General features: G+C 45.5%; 1 protein-coding gene across 1 annotated transcript in view; it reads right to left on the bottom strand.

The window, feature by feature from the left end:
- The window catches only part of LOC140388484 (transmembrane protein 163a-like), a 347,952-nt gene extending 326,376 nt beyond the window's left edge, over positions 1-21,576 (bottom strand). The window contains exons 1-2 of the mRNA XM_072472760.1: positions 21,228-21,576; positions 20,441-20,560 (exon numbers count right to left, since the gene is read on the bottom strand). Of these exons, the coding sequence (XP_072328861.1) occupies positions 20,441-20,560; positions 21,228-21,411 (304 nt within the window). The 5' untranslated portion in view covers positions 21,412-21,576. The remainder of the gene's footprint in view (positions 1-20,440; positions 20,561-21,227) is intronic.
- Positions 21,577-24,214: the final 2,638 nt, after the last annotated feature.

Here is a 24,214-nt window from a genome sequence, read left to right as displayed (position 1 = left end):
CCACATTTTAACTTGCATGTTTATCCATTTTATCTTTTAATCACCTTGCCCCTCCCCTTCCTTTCATCTTTGGGCCTAGCTGTTGGTCCTTGACATTGACCCTTGGATAGAAAAATTGATGCAACTAGGTCCACGTTCTACCCTAATAGTCTGTTTTAACATTACTCTGAAAATTCATATTTATCCAGATGAAGGAAGAAGGCTCGTATTACTTGAAGACGAAAAACTGCTTTTCACTTGGCATGGCAAAGCTGTTAAGGTCAGATTTCAAAAATATTTTATTCATAGGAGGTACAGCATTTATGAGCTTAGGGAGGAAAAGTCTTAATACTGATGATCTTCTTCTTAACTGTATCCTGTCCCTTTACGACATCATCCAACGACATGGGGCACGAATCAACCATAAAAACACGTCTGGTTTTGGACCAGTTTAGCGGGGTGCATCTCGTGGCTGCAGTGCCGAGAAACACCCCACTATTCAATGGCACATTGCCGTTTATTTTGGCCTCGGCGAGTTTCCCTCCGCAAAGGCCGCACTTGAATCATTTACTGCTGTAGAGCCTAACAGGAAAGGCTCCTCGCAGATCGGGGTCCCATTTTGGAAGGTTGGAAGGTGCCATGATCTTCTCCCCATCCCCCCCTCTTTCAGCCTCCCTTCCCCATTTTCGACTCCCCCACCCCAAACTCAGGGAGGCCCTTGGCAACATCCCCTCACCGCTTTGCCAAGGTCTCCCAGTCATGGCTGTTAAGCCCCAGACGTCGGGAGAATTCCGCAAACGGATATTATATGGAGATCTGGATCATGCCCAGTGAGGGCAACAGCCAGATTGTGACACCTCTCGCGAGATTCAATGGCCTCATCCTGGCACCGAGTCGGTGACAAGCCACTGAATAGCGACCATGGAGTCAGGGTCCACATGCACACTGAGGAGGCCCATCTTTTTGTTTTGGTTTATCTTTTGTTTCCTTACTTGTCACATTACCACCACATTTTGCCTTGCATGTTTATCCATTTTATCTTTTAATCACCTTGCCCTAGTTTGGCCTTCCCTTCAGTCTTCTCTGCCACTCAGCCACACTTTCCTCTGGTTAAATCTCTTTAATTTGGAGATGATTTTTACCTGATTATATTTCTATGAAGCACCTTAGTACATTTTTCTACATTAGAAGCGCTATATGAATGCAGGTTGCTTTTTAAAATTAATTTACAGGATAATGGCATCTCTGGCTATGTCAGCATTTATTGCCTATTCCTAGTTGCCCTTCAGAAGGTGGTGGTGAGTTGCCTTCTTGAACCGCTGCAGTCCTTTAGGTATAGGTACACCCACAGTGCTGTTAGGGAGGGAGTTCCAGGATTTTGACCCACCAACAGTGAAGGAACGGCAATATATTTTCAAGTCAGGGTGATAAGTGACTTGGAGGGAACCTCTAGATGATAGCATTCCCGGTTACCCTTGTCCATTCGTGGGTCTGGAATGTGCTGCCTAAAGAACCTTGGTAAGTTCCTGCAGTGTATTTTGTAGATGGTAGACACTGCTGCCATGCTATTGTTGCTGTTTGGTTCCGTTTTCCATAGTGTGGACCACCAAAACTCTGATTCTTTATAGCGACAGATGCCAGCACATGTAGTGTTTCATTGTCAAGTACTGCTTTTTCAATGTCAATCAGCTTTTTAACAAGAAGACACTATATTAATAGATGTTTTGACATCTGTACTAATCCATTAGCTTATTGGCTATTTAATGCCTTTACTGCAATTGCATTGCAATGGGCCTAACTTTTTTTGAAATTTGGTTCTCAAAAATTATGGGCTAGATTTTCCACTTGCTGACGCCAAAATTGTATTCGGCGATCGAGAGAAGAATCCCTTTTGACCCCTTTTGAAGAATAAAGGGATTAAGGGTAATGGTGTTCGGGCCGGAAAGTGGAACTGAGTCCAAAAAAGATCAGCCATGATCTCATTGAATGGCGGATCAGGCTCGAGGGACCAGATGGCCTACTTCTGCTCCTAGTTCTTATGTTCTTATAAAACCTTGGTTAAGATGCATACAGACAGTATGACTGTTAGGGCTGTGAGTAAAAGTGAGGTACTCATTGATTTGCAATTGAAGTGTTTTACTAATAGATCTTGAGAACCATTTACTTTTTACAGATAGCGAGCTAATGGAATATTGTTTAGGTTTGAAGGACCCCTGGGGTGTAGATAACGTATGAGGGGTATTCTGTTTGGTCCTGGCTAAACAAGTCAAGGGACAGCTTGTAAGAATAGACAAGAACGACTTATGCTTTGGGTACATATTATGCCGTTAATGCGAGCTGTCAGGTCTATTTGAAGAGTCAATAGGTCCTAGAATTCTAATCTGAACAGAAGTGTTTCAGTTTGGTCCTAAAGGTTTCTCCAAAGAATCTGCACAGAGAAAAGCAAGTAAAACCCCGGTTGTTAACTTCATTCATGAGTGGTATTTTATATATTGGTATGCTTAATTGGAATATAGTGACAGGTTTAGTAAATAAGTTAAAGTTTCTTCTTTTACTTACAAACTGTTATAACTGTTAACTGTAAAGCTATTTATTTGCTGATAATGTGGTTAATTCTGTGATTAAATTAAAATGTGTTTTAACATAAAAGATACCCATGGGTCACTCCTGTGGTGCAGTAATATTTCCTCGCAGTTTTAAATATTGAAAGAATTGGGTTCTCATTCGAGATCCTAACATTTTTTTGCAGTAATGTTATAAAACATTATAACAGAAAGTAGGCAGAAAGCGGGTAATTATAGGCCAGTTAGCTTAACTTCGGTAGTAGGGAAGATGCTGGAATCTATCATCAAGGAAGAAATAGTGAGGCATCTGGATGGAAATTGTCCCATTGGGCAGACGCAGCATGGGTTCATAAAGGGCAGGTCGTGCCTAACTAATTTAGTGGAATTTTTTGAGGGCATTACCAGTGCGGTAGATAACGGGGAGCCAATGGATCTGGTATATCTGGATTTCCAGAAAGCTTTTGACAAGGTGCCACATAAAAGATTGCTGCATAAGATAAAGATGCATGGCACTAAGGGTAAAGTCGTAGCATGGATAGAGGATTGGTTAATTAATAGAAAGCAAAGAGTGGGGATTAATGGGTGTTTCTCTGGTTGCCAATCAGTAGCTCGTGATGTCCCTCAGGGTTCAGTATTGGGCCCACAATTGTTCACAATTTACATAGATGATTTGGAGTTGGGGACCAAGGGCAATGTGTCCAAGTTTGCAGACGACACTAAGATGAGTGGTAAAGCAAAAAGTGCAGAGGATACCAGAAGTCTGCAGAGGGATTTGGATAGGTTAAGTGAATGGGCTAGGGTCTGGCAGATGGAATACAATGTTGACAAATGTGAGGTTATCCATTTTGGTAGGAATAATAGCAAAAGGGATTATTATTTAAATGATAAAATTTTGAAACATGCTGCTGTGCAGAGAGACCTGGGTGTGCTAGTGCATGAGTCGCAAGAAGTTGGTTTACGGTGCAACAGGTGATTAAGAAGGCAAGTGGAATTTTGTCCTTCATTGCTAGAGGGATGGAGTTTAAGACTAGGGAGGTTATGCTGCAACTGTATAAGGTTTTAGTGAGGCCACACCTGGAGTATTGTGTTCAGTTTTGGTCTCCTTATCTGAGAAAGGACGTACTGGCGCTGGAGGGTGTGCAGAGGAGATTCACTAGGTTAATCCCAGAGCTGAAGAGGTTGGATTACGAGGAGAGGTTGAGTAGACTGGGACTGTACTCGTTGGAATTTAGAAGGATGCAGGGGTATCTTATAAAAACGTATAAAATTATGAAGGGAATAGATAGGATAGATGCGGGCAGGTTGTTCCCACTGGCGGGTGAAAGGGGAAGTAGAGTTAGGACTGAGCTTAGGAGGAACTTCTTCACCCAAAGGGTTGTGAATCTATGGAATTCCTTGCCCAGTGAAGCAGTTGAGGCTCCTTCATTCAATGTTTTTAAGCTAAAGATAGATAGTTTTCTTGAAGAATAAAGGGATTAAGGGTTATGGTGTTCGGGCCGGAAGGTGGAGCTGAGTCCACAAAAGATCAGCCATGATCTCATTGAATGGTGGAGCAGGCTCGAGGGGCCAGATGGCCTTCTCCTGCTTCTAGTTCTTATGTTCTTCTGATAATTTCTCACATTCATACCACCAGAACACATTATCTGATCATTCATCCATTGCTGTTTGCAGGATCATATTGTATGCAAGTTGGTCGTTGTGCTTGTCCACAAAGTTACAGTGACTACAATTCAGAAGTATTTTATCGATTGTGTAAGACTTTGAGAAAACTTGAGCACATGGTAAAATGTTTCTTTCTCATTACTTCTCCTGCATGAAGGAATGTCAGACCTTACAGAAATACTCGAAAGCACAGGTGAATTCAGTCACACTACCTATTGCTAACAGCTTTTGTTTTAAGTATTGTTGTAATCAAATAAACAGCAGGAGATAGCCTTTCGTCTCCAAGAAGTTGTTACCTTCCCTCCAAGACGTTAGTCTGATTGTGGCGTCACATTAACAAACCACAAGAGATTGTTAGTTAAGTTTGACCTTCACAACTAAATTTAGCAATGAAGTGACAAAGTTATTTCACGTAGCTAAGGAATGAAATGAGGACATTACACTTGCTTTGTAATGAAAAACATATTTTCACCTGTCCTTCAAATGCTCAAATGAAAAGGTAAGCAATGTTCCTGTAAGATTACTGTTTGATAAGTCACAAAAGGTGTTACCAAACAATATCAGTAACAATGATCCAATATTTTGGACTTTGAAGTACTTTTGGAAAACAAGATTACAAATAAAATCTGTAATAATAAGACCTAAGCTCACAGCTTTATTTCATGTAATAAATTATTTTTCATTCCTTCTTTCAATGCCAAAGTGCACAGAACATTATAATGATCAGAAAATCAGAAAACTCAGCAGGTCTGAGGGCATCACGGGGCAGCACGGTAGCATTGTGGATAGCACAATTGCTTCACAGCTCCAGGGTCCCAGGTTCGATTCCGGCTAGGGCACTGTCTGTGCGGAGTCTGCACATCATCCCCGTGTGTGCGTGGGTTTCCTCCGGGTGCTCCGGTTTCCTCCCACAGTCCAAAGATGTGCAGGTTAGGTGGATTGGCCATGATAAATTGCCCTTAGTGCCCAAAATTGCCCTTAGTGTTGGGTGGGGTTACTGGGTTATGGGGATAGGGTGGAGGTGTTGACCTTGGGTAGGGTGCTCTTTCCAAGAGCCGGTGCAGACTCGATGGGCCGTATGGTCTCCTTCTGTAAATTCTGTGAATTCTGTGAATCTTTGGAGAGAGGGTTAATTTTGAGCTTTTATAACTCTTCTTCAGAGTTAAAGAGAGGGAGAAATGTGTTAGATTATATACTGTACAAGAGGCGGTGGAGCTGCTAGAGCAGAGTAGAAGACCAGTGATGGGTGGACATTTTGTGTTCCAATTGCAAAAAAAACTCCCCCACCGGGCCATCTGTCACTTGTTCTTATGTTTTGCTATCACTGAACACTCACCTTTATTTTCCCATTAGCACATTCTGATGTCTTCATAGAATCTTAGAATTCCTACAGTGCAAAAGGAGGCCATTCAGGCCATCAATTCTGCACCAACCCTCTGAAAGAACACTCGATGTAAGCCTGCTTCCTGCCCTGTCCCAATAACCCTTAACCTGCCCTACAAACCTTTGGACACTAAGAGACAATTTTGTATGGCCAATACACCCAACCTGCACATCTTTGGACTGTGAGAGGAAACCAGAGCACCTGGATGAAATCACGCAGACACGGAGAGAACATGCAACCTCCACACAGTCACCCAAGGCCAGAATTGAACCCCGTTCCCCGAAACTGTGATGCAGCAATGCTAACCACTGTGCTGCCATGCCTCTACACAACTATCAACACCTTTTCCTGCCATTAGCACTCTGTCTTGTGACCTACACATCTTTGTTACAATCTCTCCGAGCTCCCACCAATCGCTGACCCTCTACTCTGTTCCAGTTGCTCCACCCGCTCTTATACAGTTTATAATCCAACAGATTTCTCCCTCTCTTTAGCTCTGAAGAGTCATACAGGCTCAAAGCATTAAGTATATTTCTCTCTCTTCAGATGCTGCCAGACTTTCCGGGTTTTACCAGCACTTTCTGTTTTTGTTTCAGATTCCAGCATCTGCAGTATTTGGGTCGACTGAAATAACAATCAGTCTTTGCAGAGAAACACATTTTCGCAGACATCTGAAGGCCAATTACTAATTATTACATAATGGCACTCCTAGTAATGTTACACACTATGGCAGTACAGTTTGGCAACCAACTACAAACAGATTGCTTATATTGAATATTTTGAAAACAGCAACAACTTATTTTCATATATTTCCTTTAATGTAATAAAAATTTCCCAAAGTGCATCACAAGAGCATCATAAAGCAAAGTCTGGGGTGGCACGGTGGCGCAGTGGTAAGCACTGCTGCCTCAAGGCACCGAGGACCCGGGTAAGTTCCCAGCCCGGGTCACTGTCCGTGTGGAGTTTGCACATTCTCTCCGTGTCTGTGTGGGTCTCACCCCCAGAACACAAAGATGCGCAGGGTAGATGGATTGGCCATGCTAAATTTCCCCTTAGTTGGGAAAATGTGAATTGGGTACTTTAAATTTTTTTTAAAAAAAATGTTTGTAAACAAAGCTGAAAAGGAGATATTGGGCGGGATTTCCACATCCCTCCCTGCCATGTGTTTTGTGGCGGAGGCAGCCCACCATTGGCCAGTGACGGGATCTCCCGGTCCCACTGTTATCAATGACGTTTCCCAATAAATGCGCACTCCCGCCGTCAGGGAGACCCTTGGCAGGAGCAGAACATCTCTCCAGCGTGAGCGGGTGAGAAATTATGGCCACTGGGTCAAATGGCTAAAAGCTTGGTCAAAGAGGTAGCTTTTTATGGTGTGTCTTAAAGGAGGAAAGTGGAGAGCCAGAGAGGTGTATGGAGGGTTTTCCAGAGATTGGGACTTAGACAGCTGAGAGTGCAAACAGAATGTTGAATGCGGGAGTCAAGCCAGAAGTACATTAGAATAGTCAAGTCTAGAGGAAGCGAAGATATGAATGAGAGTTTCAGTGGCAGAGGAGCTGAGACAGTAACAAAGTTGGGTGATGTGACGGAGTTGATAATAAGCGATCATGGTGATGGCCTGAGTATGTGGTCGGAAGCTCATCTAGCAGTCAAATGTTACCCTAACCATTCTGCCTTCATCTCAGACCATTTCCTGAAATGGAGTTGGTAGTTAGGGAATGGAATTTGGAGTGGGGACCGAAAACAATAGCTTCAGTCTTCCCAACATTTAACTGGAGGAAATTTCTACTCATCCAGTACTGTATGTGGACAAGGAGTCTGAGAAATTAACAATTGTGGAGAAGTCAAAAGAAATGATGGTGACGTAGAGTTGGGTGTGGTTCATGTGAAAACAAATACTGCGTTTTCAGATGATGTTGCCGAAAGGGCAGAATTTATGAGAAATGAAAGGATGCCAAGGAGTGATCCTTGAGGCAAAAAGGGTAATAATATCTTAAACGCTGAAAATGCCACTGTCCAGCCCAATACCATGTTCACAATCATTTTTATAATTTTTGAAGTTTTGAAGAAGAGTTTAGAATATCTGACTGAGGAGCACATCATCCACAACAAACAGATGCATATCCCTCAATATTTCCATCACTGTGCTGTTGAAATAAATGCGTGTGTGCATTCTGACACTGTTAAGAATGTGCCAATTTTCATTTTGCAATGTGATCAGATACAATTGCAGGAGCAGATGCACTTTACTCGATCTTTTCACAACAATTATACAAAATACTTTTTCTCATGCTCTCTAGGAAAGCAATGCACCTAAGATGGTTTATCACTGCGTACCCCTGGCACTAATGCAGATAGGAGATCTTTGCATGTACAAATAGGTGAACCTTATGTATTCTGTATAGTGCTACATTTAACGGACATCGATAATGCATGCACTTGGCTGACTCCCTTGTGGTTGAGATGGCACGACAAGCACAGCCTGACTAGTGAGGATGAAGCTCCTCTTAGCTCACTCTGTGGTCGCAGACCTTTTGCAGGGGCTAGTACCATCTGTAATTTATGTGGTGTGGTAGTCTGTGTAGAGGTATTACGTACCTGGTAATGCTGGAACACCATTGGTAGATATTGTATGTTTCCTATTGGTCAAGCTGTATGGTAGCTCCGCCCTGCAAGGTGGGCTATAAGATCCTGTGCCGCCCCAGCAGCCTTCTTTCTGTACCTGAGCTGCTGGAGGAAACATCTAGCCTTTAGTTGGACTACAACCTCGCTTTACTGGTCATTGATCATGCATCAATTTAATAAGCTAGATTTAAAAGGATGGATCTCCGAATCAGGCCGGAGTGTCTGCAACTCAGCCCTCACGCGACAAACTCAGCGGCAATCTTCAAGCACTGGCTGGCGTGTTTTAAAGGATATCTCGGAACGGCCAAAAACACACCCATGGGAGAACAGAAATTGCAAGTCCTGCACTTGAGGGTGAGCCCGGAAATTTATACCCTCATCGAGGACGCGGACAACTTCGATGTAGCAATGGAGCTGCTAAAAGGACATTATATTCGTCCGGTAAACCAGGTTTACGCCCGACATCTGCTTGCAACGAGGCGACAAATTCCTGGGGAATCGCTGGAAGAATTCTACCGTGCGCTCCTGGTGTTGGTGAGAAACTGTAGCTGCCCGCAAGTTTCGGCGAGCGACCACACAGAACTCTTAATCCTGGACGCTTTCGTGGCAGGTATGCGGTCGTCCCAAATCAACCAGCGATTGCTGGAAAAAGACACCCTAAGCCTCAAGGAGGCACAGGCCCTTGCAGGCTCCCTGGATGTGGCCTCCAGAAACACCCGCGCTTACGGTCCCGACCGCGCAGCAGCTCCCTGGGGAGCGTGAAACCCCTCCGCAGCCGACCCCGAGACATCCCCCATTGATGTCACGAGCACGAGACATTCTGCTTAACAGACTCTGGGAGCACGGAGAGCTTCATACACCCCGACACGGTAAGGCGTGATCTCTCCTCGTCCACCCCGTTAATCAAGAAATCTCCCTGGCCTCCGGTTCCCACTCAGTAGAGATAAAGGGGTTTTGTGTAGCAAACCTCACAGTCCAGGGAAGGGAGTTTAAAAATTACCGGCTCTACGTCCTTCCCCACCTCTGCGCGGCCACACTCCTAGCTTTAGACTTTCAGTGGAATCTCCAAAGTCTAACTTTCAAATTTGGCGGCCCTATACCCCCCTCACTGTCTGCGGCCTCGCGACCCTCAAGGTCGATCCGCCTTCCCTGTTTGCGAAACTCACCCCAGATTGCAAACCCGTCGCCACCAGGAGCAGACGGTACAGTGACAGGATCGGATCTTTATTAGGTCAGAGGTCCAAAGGCTACTGAGGGAAGGAGTCATTGAAGCTAGCAACAGTCCCTGGAGAGCTCAAGTAGTGGTGGTAAAGACCGGGGAGAAGCATAGGATGGTCATCGACTACAGTCAGACCATCAACAGGTTTACGCAGCTGGACGCGTACCCTCTCCCCCGCATATCTGACCTGGTAAACAGGATCGCGCATTACAAGGTCTTCTCCACGGTGGATCTTAAGTCCGCCTACCACCAGCTCCCCATCCACACTAGTGACCGCAAATACACTGCCTTCGAGGCAGATGGGTGGCTCTATCACTTCTTGAGGGTTCCCTTCGGTGTCACCAAAGGGATCTCGGTCTTCCAGCGCGAGATGGACCGAATGGTTGACCGGTCCGGTTTACGAGCAACAATCCCGTATCTTGATAATGTCACCATCTGCGGCTACAACCAGCAGGACCATGACACCAACCACCGAAAATTCCTCCAGACCTCAAAGATCCATAATCTTACATATAACAAGGATAAATGCGTGTTTAGCATCGACCGCCTAGCCATCCTCGGCTACGTAGTGCGAAATGGAGTTATAGGCCCCGACCCTGAACGCATGTGCCCCCTTATGGAGTTCCCCTCCCTCACTGCTCCAAGGCCCTGAAGCGCTGCCTAGGGTTTTTCTCTTACTATGCCCAGTGGGTCCCCAACAATGTGGACAAGGCCCGTCCCCGAGCCAATTCACAACTTTTCCCCTGTCGATAGAGGCCCGCTAGGCCTTCAGCAGCATCAAAGCAGACATTGCAAAGGCCACGATGCATGCCATCGACAAGTCCCTCCCCTTCCAGGTCGAGAGCGACACGTCCGACGTAGCTCTGGCGGCCATCTTCAACCAAACGGGCAGACCCATGGCCTTCTTCTCACGTACCCTCCATGCTTCCGAAATCCGCCACTCCTCAGTCGAAAAGGAGGCCCAGGCCATAGTAGAAGCTGTGCGACATTGGAGGCATTACCTGGTCGGCAGAAGATTCACTCTCCTCACTGACCAATGGTCGGTTGCTTTCATGTTCGATAATGCACAGCGGGGCAAGATAAAAAACAATAAGATCTTGCGGTGGAGGATCGAACGCTCCACCTACAACTACGAGATCTTGTATCGTCCCCTGTCAATGCTTGTCATTCATCACAGTCCATGAACTTCATGAATTCGGCTCTCTATAATCACCAGTATGCTGTGCCGTGCTGCAATTTATTGGTTTACATGTCCTGTTGCCCCCTCCTTCTAATCTAACCTGTTCTTTGCATACCCTTCACATCTCTGCTCCATTAGTGACAGAATCATTAGGATCTTGGCTCTATTATTTTGAGTAGTATTACTTTGATCTGTATTATGGCGAGAGTTTGGCTTTGTTTTTCTTTATACTGACTTTGGTTGGCGTCTGTTTCTTAAAGTGGGTGGTTGTCGGGGCTGGGTTGATGAGGGCGATGGTTTCGATGGGCGGGGGGAGAGCAGGTAGGCAACATTAGGTGGGAGACATGCTGGCGCCGGAACCGTGGGCCACCAGGCTAGCTGGGTGAGCTAGTCTGCGGGAGCACAGTGGGGGGTGCTCTATGATGTGGAATTTCCTCCCTGAACATCTCTTCACAACTTCAGAAAGGCCATTAAAAGCAAACCTTCAGTCACCTCTTAAATATCACAAAAACATTCACAGTCTATCTCCTTGTTCCTCGGTGAATGAAGACACTAGATACAAATGTCAGCTGTTGATTAGAACATTCGATCAAACAACCCATGACACAGACTGTTGCAGGTTTCGCTAAACCTTGGGCTTTATACAGCTCTTTATTTTCTAAAAATGGAGCCTTGTAAACTGGCTTGCTTGTTTTATGGCCAATTTACTCCATATTCTTTGCATTTACAATGGTTATTTTATAGATAAATAACCTCTTTGCAATATAATTATGAATACCTGAACTTTAGTTTTTAGTTTTAAAAAATGCTCTTTCCTTCAAGGCTGGGATTCTCCATTCTGGAGCCTAAGTGCTCCTGCCAGCGGGGAATCACTACTTGACTCTACTGCCACTAGGTGTGGGGCCTGCTATGCGAGTCACTCCCCTTCACCATGCTAATTTATGCATGTAGAAGAGATCACTGGATTCCATCAGAATACCGGTATCGAGCCGCCATTTTGAACAGGCGACCAGATACCGATATACCAAGATCCGTGGTGGCCTCCTTCCTCCCACAACGCAAATCCTGCCCCCCCCACTACTGACAAAAAGGGGCATCCTCCCCCATACAGGAATACTGGGTCACCACCACCACATCATGCATGCATGCATGAGGTGGCCCAATCCCACCACCGACCCACCCAGAACCCCCATCAGACATCCCTATCAGACACCCCATCAGATCTCCATCAGACACCCCCCCCACTAGAACCCCCAACAGAGACACACATCAGATTCCCCCAACAGAGAACCCCATCAGTCACCCCTGCCTGAAAGCTGAAGAGCAGTGCAGGCAGTAGAGCGAAAAATCATTGTATTTTCATTTACCATCCCCTATCATCTGCTGCCTCAGACAAAGGTGTTTAAAGCAGCAGCTGTTACAACTGTCAGATGCTTTCTTGGAAGCCAAGTGTACTTGAAAGGGCTTCAAATCCCTTGACACCCTTTGAAATGCAAATCTTCTGCTGAATTTCACACAGCATACATTTCACTAGCCAGTGATTGACTATTTAATTGGTCCAGACAACCTTGCCATGATTGACAGCACCTCACCACACAAAAGGAGCTAAGTGCTTTCACTTTCTCTTTTTTCAACACTTGGCTCCTTGTGATGTGGTGAGGAGCTGTCAATCATAGCAAGGGTGCTCAGAAACATTGTGGTTAGCATCAAAGCAGGGCAATTCTGATGCGTACAAGCGGGAAGGGAAAAATAAATAAATAAACCTCTAAAGCAGCTGTGTCTGAGGCTGCTGATGGGATACCGAGCATTGCAACAGGGCAGCAAGTCCATTTTTCCCTCGACTCTCAATTTTCCACCAATTGGGAATCCCGATGAGAGTGGCATTGAATGGAGAATCCACCCCACATTTAATTGAATGAAATTTGAATATCGAGATTTTGATTTGCACTTTTCAGAAACAATCCGGGACCTTCCTAAAATGTTTGTTTCTGTTTGGGCATCAACATTTTTTTTCCATCTATTTTTTGTCATTGAACTTTAAGAAAACAATGCCTTTCCTGCATTGTGCTGGCTAAGAAGATTTCCTGAACAAATGCATACTAAGCAATATTTTCTCAGATCATTTATTCATATATTTTATATCTACTATGCTACAATGTTTTCAAGGTATAACACTGCAACAGCTCTATTCAATGTATAGCATGAAAACGTAATATCTTTCTCAGATGCAGTACTGACAGTCCTTATGAATTATTAATTTATAATGTCATCATCTGGACAAATATCACATTATAAAGTCATCGGCTAGGCACATAAATGTATTGAACTTTGGTGAAAAGAACACTTTTCCTAAACAGAGGACACCGACTTACAGCAGCTACTATGTTGTATGTGTGAAGGACACAAGTTGCTTTTGTGGAGACAGCAAGGGTAGAATGGTGATAAATGCTGGCCTAACCAGCGATGTCCACATCCCGTAATTTAATTTTTTTTTAAAGAATTTTAAAGATGGCGAGGGACCCAAGAGTCAGTGCCTAATCCGGCCAGGCACAGTGGCCAGAAGCAGTACTGTTGCGCTCTGCCTGGAACTAAGGCCTGGAACTTTTGAAAAGGTATGTCCTGGGGGGCCTGATACTGGAGGGAAGGGGATGCCTGAGGGAAGGGGAGTGATCGCAGCATCTGGGGTTAGGCCAAGGGCAGAAGGGGTCCGGAAGCTCCAGCGTTGGGGGTGGGGGGCGCCCCAACTCTGACGGGGCTTCCCCCATCTGAGATGGGGAGAAATGCAAATGTCACTTTCCCATCCTCTCCACACACTCCCCCACCCCTCCCCCCACCTAGAAATTGAGGCTGTGGGGTCATTAAGTGTCGACTTTTAAGGGCCGCCCAAGGTCCTGCCCACTGTTGCATGAAATTGCGCCTGGGTTTGGGCGGGCGGGTTTCCGGGGGGAAATCATGTCCATTCAATTTACGCTTCCCTGCTTAAGAACCACCTTGGGAGAGTGTAAAATTCTGTACCAAAAGGTCTCAGAGTGAGGTCACATGATCCAGCGCTTGGGTGTAAAAATAGACTGGATATTTGAATAGTCAGAGAGATTGCGACAGGAGCCGTACCCCATCTCCTTCTTCTTCTGAAACCTCACTCAAAGTTAAACTGTTGCGATTTAGAAAAACCCACTAGAAGCCCCAATTGCTGCAAACCAAGAATTCTTCAACCAGCGACAACCACATTTTTTTAGTGTGTGCAGTGATCACCAGGCCAGGCAGTAGCTTCCACATTGGCTAAATGGAGGTCTCTGAGCCCTCCACTGAATTCTGCCAGGGGGCAGTCTTTGGATGATGTGAGTCATTGATTGGGGTGCACCAGAGCTGCAGTCCGGGTTCCCTGCAAGGCCCCATTTTGTGCCGATTTGCTGCACAAAAGCCTTGGCCAGTGCAGAAATGGTTGACGAGTGCCCAATATTTGGCTGGCAGATTGTGGGCAGCAAGCTGTGGGATGGGTAATGAGGAAGTGTTTTTTAATGTGTGGTGTTTTGATTCTATTCATGCTTTCATAGGCCTCTGCTATTATTCCTTGTTATTCTTATTCCAGTACTCAGAATGCATTCGCACAAAGTTTAGTATTGCTGCAAAGTGGTTTTATCTTCACACCAATGCAGAACCAGTAGGGAAGAAAATTGTAAATGAAACATTAATTACCCAGAGATGCAGAGTGAAGTCCCTGTTTCAAACAATCTCACCTCATTTCCTTCTGATGTCAAGTCTGGTCTGAACACTGGATTCATGCTGTATTTGATTAACTAAAGCCGCGATGCAAAACAAAATCAATTGATCTTGGCCCTATTCTGCGTTTACCCTTGGATAAATGCACCCCTAGGCTTAAACCAGAAATATTTTTAAGTGCAGGGCGTCTCACAATACTAATCTTCTTAGGCAGTCCTTCAAGATCGAGAATGACTTGTTTACACTCTGGTTCCATGGGTTCTGAGAAGGCTGATAAATCCAATGAGTGATCTACAAACTCTGCCACATGTGGAGCTCGTGGTGCTTGAACGGCTGGGTTGGTGGGTTGTTTGGAAGTTTGCGCGCTCCCTCAGACACCTTGACTCTGCACGTTACCATAAAATCTCTCAATTTGTTCGGTGGCTTCCCAAATGAGCCTTCTCCATTTTGGTCAGTCACAAGCTAGGGTCTCTGTTGAGCCAGCGAGTATATTTGACCTATTCAGGGATGATTTCACGGCATCCCTACAGCATTTCCGCTGCCCTCACGAGACTCTCCTGCCATGACTGAGTTCAGAGTGGAGCAATTGCTTCGGGAGTATCAGGCGTAAAAATACATGCCCCACTCAGTGGAGCTTTTTTTTAGTGATTGCTGTTGGGATTCATGGTGAGTTGGGAGTACATGGCTTTTGGACTGAGGTTCTTGCCAGAAGATTTGGATGATCTTGTGATGGTAAAGCTGGTGGTACGTCCTCAGTGCTTTAAGGTGCCTGCTGTAGGTTGTTCAAGTCTCCAAAACAGATAGGAGGGTCGGGATCACTGCTGCCTGGCAAGCCATGATGATGGTCTCAAATCTGAGATGCTGGTCCTCAAGTACTTCCTTCTTCAGTTAGCCAAAGGTTGCGCTGGCACACTGGAGGCAATGCTTAATTTTGTCATTTATGTCTGCCTTTATCAAGAAAAGGCTCCCAAGATACAGAAAATGGTCCATGTTATTCAGGATCTCACTGTTGATCTTAATCAATGGTGGGGCAGGGGAAATGGTTTGCTGTGGGGGCTGGTTGGAAGATAACCAAATTCAAGAAAAGTGCAAGGAGCAGCACCAACCACATGGTCTTTTTCAATGGCACAAAAACCTTTCACTCCAATAACTGTGAAGACTTATGGCGTATCACCCTCAAATGTAACTGCCCTCAGAAACCTGGCACCGCCCTCCAGATATTCCATGATGAGATAGATACAAGCTGTGATCTTCGCCACTGCAAACCCTGTCACAGTGAAAACTGGGGTCACACATGGCTGTGTCATTGCACTAACTCCCTTGTGTATTTTCCGAGCTACAATATTGCACCTCACCGCCAGCAAATTACCTGCCGGCTTGGGGATAATCTTCTACAGAGCAGACAAGAAAATGTTCAACGTACACCGCCATCAATCCACAATCACTTCAACCTCCAGTCATAACGCTTCAGTGTGAGATAATGTGAGTCTCATCAGAAACTGAACTCCATGTATGTCTGTGTAGACTCAATCTCAGAAGCACTTAAGAAAACTGTAACTTTCACAAAATAACCAGAAAACTTTACTAATAACCATCGGGTAGCAGTGTTGCAACAATAATTATTTCATCTATGGGAAGTGCACCCATCTCCAGCTCCTCAGAAACCGCGTTAGGGAACTGGAGCTGGATGAACTTCGGATCATTCGGGAGGCAGTGGTGGTCATAGATAGAAGTTTCAGGGATGTAGTTACTCCGAAGAATAAAGATAGATGGCTGACGGTGAGAGGGGCTGGGAGGAAGCAGTCAGTACAGGGATCCCCTGTGGTCATTCCCCTTAGTAACAAGTATCCCGCTTTGGATACTGTTGGGGTGGGAGGGGGACTTACCAGGGGTAAGCCATGGGGTATAGGTCTCTGGCACAGAGTCTGTCCCTGTTGCTCAGAAGGGAAGGGGGAGAGGAGTAGAGCATTAGTCATTGGAGACTCCATAGTTAGGGGGCTAGATAGGAGATTCTGTGGGAACGAGAGGGACTCACGATTGGTGTGTTGCCTCCCAGGTGCCAGGGTGCGTGATGTCTCGGATCGTGTTTTCGGGATCCTTAAGGGGGAGGGGGAGCAGCCCAAAGTCTTGGTCCACATAGGTACCAAAGACATAGGTAGGAAAAAGGATAGGGATATAAGGCAGGAATTCAGGGAGCTAGGGTGGAAACTTAGATCTAGGACAAACAGAGTTATTATCTCTGGGTTGTTACCCATGCCACGTGATAGCAAGACGACGAATAGGGAGAGAGAGGAGTGGAACACGTGGCTACAGGGATGGTGCAGGAGGGAGGTTTTCAGATTTCTGGATAATTGGGGCTCATTCTGGGGTCGGTGGGACCTCTACAAACAGAATGGTCTACACCTGGACCAGAGGGGTACCAATATCCTGGGGGAGAAATTTGCTAATGCTCTTCGGGAGGGTTTAAACTAGTTCAGCAGGGGCTTGGGAACCTGAATTGTAGCTCCAGTATACAGGAGGTTGAGAGTAGTGAGGTCATGAGTAAGGTTTCAAAGTTGCAGGAGTGTACCGGCAGGCAGGAAGGTGGTTTAAAGTGTGTCTTCTTCAATGCCAGGAGCATCCGGAATAAGGTGGGTGAACTTGCGGCATGGGTTGGTACCTGGGACTTCGATGTTGTGGCCATTTCGGAGACATGGATAGAGCAGGGACAGGAATGGTTGTTGCAGGTGCCGGGGTTTAGATATTTCAGTAAGCTCAGGAAAGGTGATAAAAGAGGGGGAGGGGTGGCATTGTTAGTCAAGGACAGTATTACGGTGGCAGAAAGGACGTTTGACGAGGACTCGTCTACTGAGGTAGTATGGGCTGAGGTTAGAAACAGGAAAGGAGAGGTCACCCTGTTAGGGGTTTTCTATAGGCCTCCAAAAAATTCCAGAGATGTAGAGGAAAGAATTGCAAATATGATTCTGGATAGGAGCGAAAGCAACAGGGTAGTTGTTATGGGGGACTTTAACTTTCCAAATATTGACTGGAAACGCTACAGTTCGAGTATTGGATTTGGTACTGGGTAATGAACCAGGACAGGTGTTAGATTTGGAGGTAGGTGCGCACTTTGGTGATAGTGACCACAATTCGATTACGTTTACTTTAGAGATGGAAAGGGATAGGTATATACCGCAGGGCAAGAGTTATATCTGGGGGAAAGGCAATTATGATGCGATGAGGCAAGACTTAGGATGCATCGGATGGAGAGGAAAACTGCAGGGGATGGGCACAATGGAAATGTGGAGCTTGTTCAAGGAACAGCTACTGCATGTCCTTGATAAGTATGTACCTGTCAGGCATGGACGAAGTGGTCGAGCAAGGGAACCGTGGTTTACTAAAGCGGTCGAAACACTTGTCAAGAGGAAGAAGGAGGCTTATGTAAAGATGAGACATGAAGGTTCAGTTAGGGCGCTCAAGGGTTACAAGTTAGCTAGGAAGGACCTAAAGAGACAGCTAAGAAGAGCCAGGAGGGGACATGAGAAGTCTTTGGCAGGTAGGATCAAGGATAACCCTCAAGCTTTCTATAGATATGTCAGTAATAAACGAATGACTAGGGTAAGAGTAGGGCCAGTCAAGGACAGTAGTGGGAAGTTGTGTTTGGAGTCCGAGGAGATAGGAGAGGTGCTAAATGAATATTTTTCGTCAGTATTCACACAGGAAAAAGACAATGTTGTTGAGGAGAATACTGAGATTCAGGCTACTAGACTAGAAGGGCTTGACGTTCATAAGGAGGAGGTGTTAGCAATTCTGGAAAGTGTGAAAATAGAAAAGTCCCCTGGGCCGAATGGAATTTATCCTAGGATTCTCTGGGAAGCTAGGGAGGAGATTGCTGAGCTTTTGGCTTTGATCTTTAAATCATCTTTGTCTACTGGAATAGTGCCAGAAGACTGGTGGATAGCAAATGTTGTCCCCTTGTTCAAGAAGGGGAGTAGAGACAACCCAGGTAAATATAGACCAGTGAGCTTTACTTCTATTGTGGGCAAAATCTTGGAAAGGTTTATAAGAGATAGGATGTATAATCATCTGGAAATGAATAATTTGATTAGAGATAGTCAACGCGGTTTTGTGAAGGGTAGGTCGTGCCTCACATACCTTATTGAGTTCTTTGAGAAGGTGCCCAGACAGGTGGGTGAGGGTAAAGCAGTTGATGTGATGTAAAGCGTTTGATAAGGTTCCCCACCGTAGGCTACTCCAGAAAATACGGAGGCATGGGATTCAGGGTGATTTAGCAGTTTGGATCAGAAATTGGCTAGCTGGAAGAAGACAAAGTGTGGTGGTTGATGGGAAATGTTCAGACTGGAGTCCAGTTACTAGTGGTGTACCACAAGGATCTGTTTTGAGGCCACTGCTGTTTGTCATTTTTATAAATGACCTGGAGGAGGGCGTAGAAGGATGGGTGAGTAAATTTGCAGATGACACTAAAGTCGGTGGAGTTGTGGACAGTGCAGAAGGATGTTACAAGTTACAGAGGGACATAGATAAGCTGCAGCGCTGGGCTGAAAGGTGGCAAATGGAGTTTAATGCAGAAAAGTGTGAGGTGATTAATTTTGGAAGGAATAACAGGAAGACAGAGTACTGGGCTAATGGTAAGATTCTGATGTGGAGATGCCGGCGTTGGACTGGGGTGTGCACAGTACGAAGTCTTACAACACCAGGTTAAAGTCCAACAGGTTTGTTTCGATGTCACTAGCTTTCGGAGCGCTGCTCCTTCCTCAGGTGAATGGCATTCACCTGAGGAAGGAGCAATGCTCCGAAAGCTAGTGACATCAAAACAAACCTGTTGGACTTTAACCTGGTGTGATAAGATTCTTGGCAGTGTGGATGAGCATAGAGATCTTGGTGTCCATGTACATCGATCCTTGATAGTTGCCACCCAGGTTGAGAGGGTTGTTAAGAAGGCGTACGGTGTGTTAGCTTTTATTGGTAGAGGGTTTGAGTTTCGGAGTCATGAGGTCATGTTGCAGCTGTACAAAACTCTGGTGCGGCCACATTTGGAGTATTGCGTGCAATTCTGGTCGCCGCATTATAGGAAGGATGTGGAAGCATTGGAAAGGGTGCAGAGGAGATTTACCAGAATGTTGCCTGGTATGGAGGGAAGATCTTATGAGAAAAGGCTGAGGGACTTGAGGCTGTTTTCGTTAGAGAGGTTAAGAGGTGAGTTAATTGAGGCATACAAGATGATCAGAGGATTGGATAGGGTGGACAGTGAGAGCCTTTTTCCTCGGATGGTGATGTCTAGCACGAGGGGACATAGCTTTAAATTGAGGTGAGATAGATATAGGACAGATGTCAGAGGTAGGTTCTTTACTCAGAGAGTAGTAAGGGCGTGGAATGCCCTGCCTGCAGCAGAAGTGGACTCGCCAACACTAAGGGCATTCAAATGGCCATTGGATAGACATATGGACGATAAGGGAATCGTGTAGATGGGCTTTAGAGTGGTTTCACAGGTCGGCGCAACATCGAGGGCCGAAGGGCCTGTACTGCGCTGTAATGTTCTATGTTCTATCTATGTGCCCTGTGTTGCATTAGGTAATAAAGATACAAAGAATGATATTATTGTATTTACCCTATGAACCACAAACTCCTTAATCTGAAGCCCAAATTTCATTAAAAAGGAATGAGCCTTTGTTGACATCCTGGTTCACTAGGATATCCTCCTTTGTTCAGTCAAGGTTTAAAAGAGTCCAATTGTCTCACACAAGTTGTTGTATTCAAGGCTGCTTCTTGCCCCAGAAATCAGCATTATCTCAAAATAAAAAGCTCAACCATCATTTCCCAGTGACCTATGTTCTGGCCCCGTCTAACATTTTAACAAAATGAAGTTTAAACAAGACTCAGGGGGAATGGAAACAACTTTATCGTTGCAGTAGAATATGTTTTATCTCTTTAGCCTTTACCATTCCCACACTTGGTTGCAAAGAATTAATTGCTCATTCACTTATTAAGGACAGCCCATCAAAAGGACAAGGGGCACAAGATCTTTCAGAGTGCACGCCCTTTTTGCAAGGCGAGAGGAGCTCGCGTATGGTACCGCCTGCAGGATGAGGGGATTATGTTCGGGTACTCACTGAAGGCGACCACCGCCAGGGACAGAGTGATGACAATGGAGACCCAGGACACCCACAACGCCTTCTTGCGGTAGCTCTGGGCCTCGTGGGGTTTCAGCTTCTGGCTGCTCTCCAACAAACCTAGAAGAAAGGTCACAAAAAATGAATCGTCTTACACGATTTGTGTGGTTAAGAGGTGTTCGCTGGCGCTGGCAAGATCCCAAACGAGTGAAGGGATGAAGGGATTACCGAGGACAAGTTGAAATGCATTGTACATTTAACACCAGCAGTAAACAACAAACCCTTAGAGACCAGTGGAATCTTGAAGGGCTGGTGGCATAAGTTCCCTTTTATTAAAAAAAAGAAATTCAACTGCGAGTTCCGACCTTGACGCGCGTTCAATAATTCATAACAATTGCCTTTGCCAGTGTCAATGTATTCGTGCTGCGGACAACTTGATCTCCGCAAAAAAATACATAAAACGTTCAATCTGGAAACATCATTAATAATCGAACTTCCTAAACGGTTTCAGTGATTGTAGAGCGTGTTTTTTTGTGTGTGTAATAGTCAAACGGGGGTGACCACCAAGGTGTGGTGTGACAATGGAATGCTGCCTAGTCTAAAAGTTTTCCCACCCAGATAACTAATTCACAAAATATGAGGTAAACGTTATGCTGCGGTGGCTGTCAACTCTCCGGCACTGGGGTGACACATCCCTCCATCCAGCCCCCCCCCCCCCCACACGCACACACACACACACTCTCCCGCATCCTTATGGCAAAGCGGGATTGCGGATCTCACCACCCACCTCTGTTCTCCACCGTATCGCCGAACTGCGCACTTTCACTGATCCTCATTTCGTTGTCTCTGTCCATCTTGAAGGTTTCTTTGGGACGCCCGGGGCTGGAGGAAGACTGACCGCCGTCGCGGGGCTCAGGGGCCGCCTGGTTTGTGGAAGCGGTCGGGACATCCGGGGGTGGCGGGGACTCCATGCCTCAAGTAGTGCGCGGGGAATGTGGCACACTGACGAGATGTCTGCACAGCCAGCAGAATATGGAGAGAGAGAGAGAGAGAGGGAGGTGTAAAGGCGCGAAGCTCGCCGATCAGAAGGACTCGCGCTCCATCAGCACAGAGCTGCAAACTGGAACGCGGCTCACTGACGAACAGGCTCTAATTAAAATTCGGAGTTTCGTCAAATCACTTCTGAGCCAAGGGTCGGATTCTCGAGTAGACAGGACTAGACCGTGTGACGACGCATTCACATCAAGCTGCAGTAAAAGCAAAACATGTATAAACATAAATGAGTTGATGACATTCATTTTGTGTCACAAGGTACAAACTTGCTAATATATATATATATTCCCCTTTAAGTCTGCACCGTCATGTCTCCCAGGCGAGTGAACACAGGGCTGCCCTCCCTGAGTGAATTCCACACCTTGGTTTCTGAGGCGAGCTCAGCGGGAGATTCTCCTTCTCGACAGGCTCAGCTATGTGGTGCCCCGAATCCGCTCAGGCGCCTCAAATAGCTGTCAATCCGCGCTGACTTCGGGGAAACCAGGAGAGGTTGAGAAATTGTACCGGTTAAAGTGGTTTTCTGACCAGTCCTGTGAACTCATGCAAGTTCAAGAGGCAATAATTTTTTGTTTGGGGGGGGGGGGGGGGTCCAAGCCGGAACTTCTCCCCCACTTCAAAAAAAGTTTCGGAGTGGATTAGCAAATCCGGGAAGGTTGTGTTACAGTAAACAGTCCAGCATACATCCACTCAATGGCTTGTATCTATGTGTTTGCCATTGCGATTAAAACATGGCTCGGTTTGCAGCTGGCTGAACCACAGTTCTTCCGCAAGCCAGGCGCTCAATTTTAACTCTTTGGGGAGCCCGTGGTCTGAGCTGTCAGGTTGGCATCTCATTCCCAGGTCAGATGATGGATGGCGTTCTGCTTGTGCTACAAGTCACACCGAGATTTTACTTTCGTCGTATTCGGAACAGTAGTAACCAAAGCATTTCAGGATATACCATAATTACAATCTGAATGTTAAATGTGTGGATGAGAATATAAGGAACCTTGGCAGAGAAAGGTCTCTGAGCTAATTTATGAATTTTTGTGGATAATCTCTGATTAATTTCACCAGAATGTTTAGTCTGTAGTCATATTTACAGATATTTCCCATATTAATGACATTGTAAGATCATAAATGTCTTAATCTGTCTTAACCTGTGTTAAATAATAGGCAAATTCTGAAAAACCTGATCATAGGAGCTAAATTAGACAAATATATTCTCAATGTGTCTTGAATGAATAATCAATATATAAATTAGGTAGTTATGGCTGTTAAACAAATAATCTCATGTTTGTTTTTATATAAATGCTGTTTCACAAAAAATGATCCTCTACTCAGTAAATGGAGAAAATACTGAGTATTGTTGCTAACTTTTGGTTGGCTCTTAAATCGTAATTTGCTCTGTTTGTTTAACCTTTGCTCTAGAGTCGCCAGGTATCTTTATGATACCGCCACGAGGTTCAAGTTCAAGTAATGATCAATAACTCAACACACCAATTAGTAAGATTCAAATCAAAACACATTTATTATACACAGTAAATCACTACTCATGCATAAACTCTACTTTCTAGACTATTCCTATCACTAAAAGGCCTATACTTAGCTTCGGACTGGCCCACCAGGTCAGGGGAACAAACGGCCTTTCGTTCAGGTCCTGAGTCTGCAGGATTCAAAAGCTGGTATGGACTTGTAGCTAGGAGCGCCTATCTCATAGCGTGCATTGACTTGAGACTTACTTGCTTGGCGGCAACAAGACAGGTCACTAACAAGGGTTTGTTCAAGTTGCTGAGTGACCCTGCCAAAGAAGAACGATTTGAACTTGGGGGCTTTACTTTATAGTCCCCAGGGGCTTCCCGCCCTTCGGGGCGGACCCCGTACCTGGTTCCAAGTGATTGGACTACTTTCCGATCACTTGGATCGATTTCTCCAATGCTGGAGCGGTTCCCTGATCACTAGGCGGTCCCTAAATGTTTGTTGGTCTTCCTTTGTCTTGGCTCCTGCTGGCGCTGAGGAGTCTGGCTTGGCTTTATTTACCTTAGCTGTTGCCATTGTGCCTGGAATCGCACATTACTATGTAGATGGCTGCTGCATTACTATGCAGATGGCTGCTGGTTTCAGTGCTGTCTGGTTCCTTACAGGTTTCAATACACATGATTTCTGTATTTGCTAATCTTTGCCTGTGTTGGCTGAATTTCCCTTCAGCCTTTGCGGTTCTCCATTTTAAGTCGGGAAGTGGCCAACTCAGGTGGCTACAGTATTATATATGAAAGATGAGATATGTAAGAGCTGATACTGATTAATATTAGTCAGCAGGTCCTGGATCATTGGTCCATATTCAGGTCATTTTGACTGCATCATATTCATAGAATCCCTGCAGTGCAGAAGGAAGCCATTTGGCCAATCGAATCTGCACCGACCCGCTGAAAGAACACCTTACCCAGGCCCGATCCCCGTAACCCTGTAACCCCACCTAACCTTTGGGCATTAAGGGGCAATTTAGCAAGGCCAATCCACCTAACCTGCACATTTGTGGATCGTGGGAGGAAACCTGAGCACCCGGAGGAAACCCGTGCAGACACAGGGAGAATGTGCAAACTCCACACAGTCAACCGAGGTCGAAATTGAACTCAGGACCTTGGCACTGTGAGGCAGCAGTGTTAACTACCATGTCATATTGTCCGCACGCATGTGCATTTTCAAAAATAACACCACAGTGAAACATTATCCTATGGGATT

Source organism: Scyliorhinus torazame, chromosome 2 (genome assembly GCF_047496885.1).
Source record: "Scyliorhinus torazame isolate Kashiwa2021f chromosome 2, sScyTor2.1, whole genome shotgun sequence".
Lineage (NCBI taxonomy): Eukaryota > Metazoa > Chordata > Chondrichthyes > Carcharhiniformes > Scyliorhinidae > Scyliorhinus > Scyliorhinus torazame.
This window is presented reverse-complemented; position numbering and strand designations above follow the sequence as displayed.